At 43.6% G+C, this 3,279-nt stretch overlaps 1 protein-coding gene across 1 annotated transcript; it reads left to right on the forward strand.

Moving 5' to 3' along the window:
* Nucleotides 1-2,068: 2,068 nt before the first annotated feature.
* On the forward strand, nucleotides 2,069-2,634 carry LOC126503486 (60S ribosomal protein L9-like). Its single transcript, XM_050145194.1, has one exon. The coding sequence runs from the start codon at nucleotides 2,069-2,071 to the stop codon at nucleotides 2,549-2,551; it is 483 nt and encodes a 160-aa protein (XP_050001151.1). The 3' UTR covers nucleotides 2,552-2,634.
* The last annotated feature ends 645 nt before the right edge of the window (nucleotides 2,635-3,279 follow it).

Here is a 3,279-nt window from a genome sequence, read left to right on the forward strand (position 1 = left end):
CACACACAGTAAAACATGCCTCTGTAGACCTGCTTTTTATTGAATTTCTTCAGCTCTACATCAAATTTTAAAATCCCTGCCTATTATGCCATCTCTACATAAATCATACACCTTGTCCATCTGACTCTGCTGCAGTTCTCCCTACCTCCTGGTAGTCTGATATAGAATGGGGTACCACAAGGAGGAGACGGCTTCATCCAGACATTCAAATTACCTGGAGAGCAAGGGAAGTTGTCTCCATGAATGGGGAGGCAAGAGAATATTTCAAGGCTACTAGCAAGTTTATTCCTGTACTACTCCAATCTTCAGTACTCTCTTGGTGCTGAGCTCTCAGTCCTCAGAGCCTGGACGAACTGATAATCTGTCCCTTCCTCAAGAAAGGAAGCCAGGCGATATGAGAAGGAGAATTGACAAAGCCAGTGAGAGAGGCAGGTATAGAGACTGAAAGGAGCCATCCCTCTGTAGTCCAGATACTGAATCTTGAAGATAACCCCACCCAGATTTCATTCTCTAAGTTGAAAGCCTGTTTTGGTAGACAATGTGAGGTCTTCAAAGTTTTACAAATTAAAATATGCAAGAGGATGCCTCTGCCAGACCAACCACGTTCCTATGTCCCTTTTCTCACCTACTCATTTTAGCAACTGGTCATTCAAGAAACAACCACAACAAACCAAAGCTGAACAGACAACACACTACTACAGTAACCACAGCTTTTACCTGGAAACAGATTTTACTGATTTATCTAAATCTGCCATGTGAGTGTTACACAGAAAATCATAGGCAACCCAAGTATGAGGAAAAATTACAAAGAGAGCTTTTAGGTTCCAAAAACATCCATTGTAAGTCCTCTGTTGGGCTACAGAAGACTCACATTAGTGACATGACAACATTCACACACAGTAAAGCATGCCTCTGTAGACCTACTTTTTATTGAATTTCATAGCACCTGAATTTGCTATGTCAAAGACAAGACTATTACTGTACCCTTACAGCCACGACAGTGCCCAGGAAAACCAATGTGCACAAACCAGGGATGCATTTCCTTAAGATGTCTTAGAAACCAGGAACATGTATCATCTATCACCATCTATAGTCCCCGGATGTTTTTCCCTTCCTCTTTCCCTTAATGTTTGGTTCACTGTATACTCTGTTTTGGGTGTCAGGAGCATGTCTGCCAGTGGTGAATGCTTCAAGACAACTGCAGTTTTTACCCACAACCACTTAGTCTCCAGAGGTCTCCACCCTGGAAAGGACTCCTCCCTCTGATCCTCACAGCCCACATCCCTACTTTCCCCTCTTCTATTTTAAACTTCTATATCAGTGCAGAAATTCATGCACCTTCCAGCCTCATCATCTTCCCTTGGTCTCAGCTGGAAGATGGACAGGTTTACCTGATAACTTCATCTTCTCCTGCTGAATCAGCAGCCTCCCTGCTACTCTGCATTCTCCAGCTCACCTGGGAGTCCTTTTTTCACACCATGACATCTTGTTCAGAAAACGAAAGCCTCAGAGGTGCACCTTAGCTTTCACAGTGTTCTTCACAGCAGTGCAAGAGGTAGGGGACCCGAGTATGCATAAGTGTTTCCCCCACAGCCTTCTCACAGTAGAGCATGGAATTCTCAGATAGTGGAGAACCTTCAGAGTAGATTTCGAGTGGTTATTTAGCATAGGAAACTAGTTTTTAGAAAAAATCCATTTTACAAAGTTGGAACAAGGTGTGCCTAAGACACTAAAAAGTGGAGCATAGGGGTCACAGTAACTTGCTTGACCAAGGGGGGCATTAGAGTTACTTGTCATACAGCTGGACTCTAGAAGACCTCTAGAGGATTGGAGAGAAGATTCTATCAAAATTACCTTGTCTTAGCCCATTTTGGGTTACTGTTCACAATGTCTCATATGGTAATCTGTGAAGGACACACGCATATTGTACAGTTCTGGAGGCCATGAAGGACAAGGTGCTGTCATCTGAGAGTGTCTTCTGGCTGTGTAGTCAGAGAGGCAGAAGACAGGCAAGGAAGAAATGCTGTGATTGAAGTCCCTCCGGAGGGTTCCTCTGGGGCCCTTCACAATGACTGTGCGCGCCTTCAATCACATCAACGTAGAGCTGAGCCTTCTTGGGAAGAAGAAGAAGAGGCTCCGGGTTGACAAATGGTGGGGCAACAGGAAGGAACTGGCCACCATCAGAACCATCTGCAGCCACGTTCAAAACATGATCAAGGGTGTTACGCTGGGCTTCCGCTACAAGATGAGGTCCGTGTATGGTCACTTCCCCATCAACGTCATTATTCAGGAGAATGGGTCTTTGGTTGAAATCCGAAATTTCTTGGGTGAAAAATACACCCGCAGGGTTCGGATGAGGACAGGCGTTGTTTGTTCTGTCTCTCAAGCCCAGAAGGATGAATTAATCCTTGAAGGGAATGACACTGAACTTGTTTCAAACTCGGCGGCTCTGATACAGCAGGCTACAACAGTTAAGAACAAGGATATCAGGAAGTTTTTCGATGGTATCTATGTGTCTGAAAAGGGAACAGTGCAGCAGGCTGATGAGTAGACCTAAGTTACCAGTTCCAGAAACAAGATCCTGAATTTTAATACAATTTGGGGTGTCTTTTGGGACAATAAAAGACTTGTATTGAAAAAAAAAGAGAAATGCTGTGGTCCCACATAGCCTACCAAACCGAAGACCGAGCCCACACCTTTGGTAACAGTGTCACCCTTCCCAGGGGAATGAGGTCTTCATGATCTTGAAACCTCGCAGCAGGCTCCACCTCCCAACCTGGAGCGTTAAGGATTACATTTCTAACATATAAGCTTTGTGCAGATATACGCATTACCACTTTCTAATTACCATGAACAATAAAATGGAAGTCAAACTTCATTTGTGTTATCACTATCCCCTAGAACAGGACATCCAGCATCCTGTGTAGCACTTCTCTTCCTTGCAGACAGAATTCACAACTCATTTACCACAGACTTCTTGTCCTGAGGAACTACTTGAATTTTCTTCATACGTTCACCTTCACATCTCAGTCTGTGGTCCTGCCTGCGACCTCTAAAGTTACCATCTCCTAAAAAGGTAAACGGCTAGGATTTGACTTTAATCTGCCTCTTGCCCCAGAGGCCGTTTCTCACATCATCTCTGCCTATCTTTGTCTGGCATGTAGTATGTTCTGAGAACTTCCCATCTAATATCCCATTTAAATTTTTCTTCAAATTCACTTCAAAATAAAAGTATATAGAAAATATGAATATTCTGTTTCATAAAGAATAGCATATAGG

This window comes from Alexandromys fortis, unplaced genomic scaffold (assembly GCF_014885135.2).
Source record: "Alexandromys fortis isolate MF-2015 unplaced genomic scaffold, M_Fortis_MF-2015_v1.1 scaffold_2_1_26212458, whole genome shotgun sequence".
In the NCBI taxonomy this organism is placed as follows: domain Eukaryota; kingdom Metazoa; phylum Chordata; class Mammalia; order Rodentia; family Cricetidae; genus Alexandromys; species Alexandromys fortis.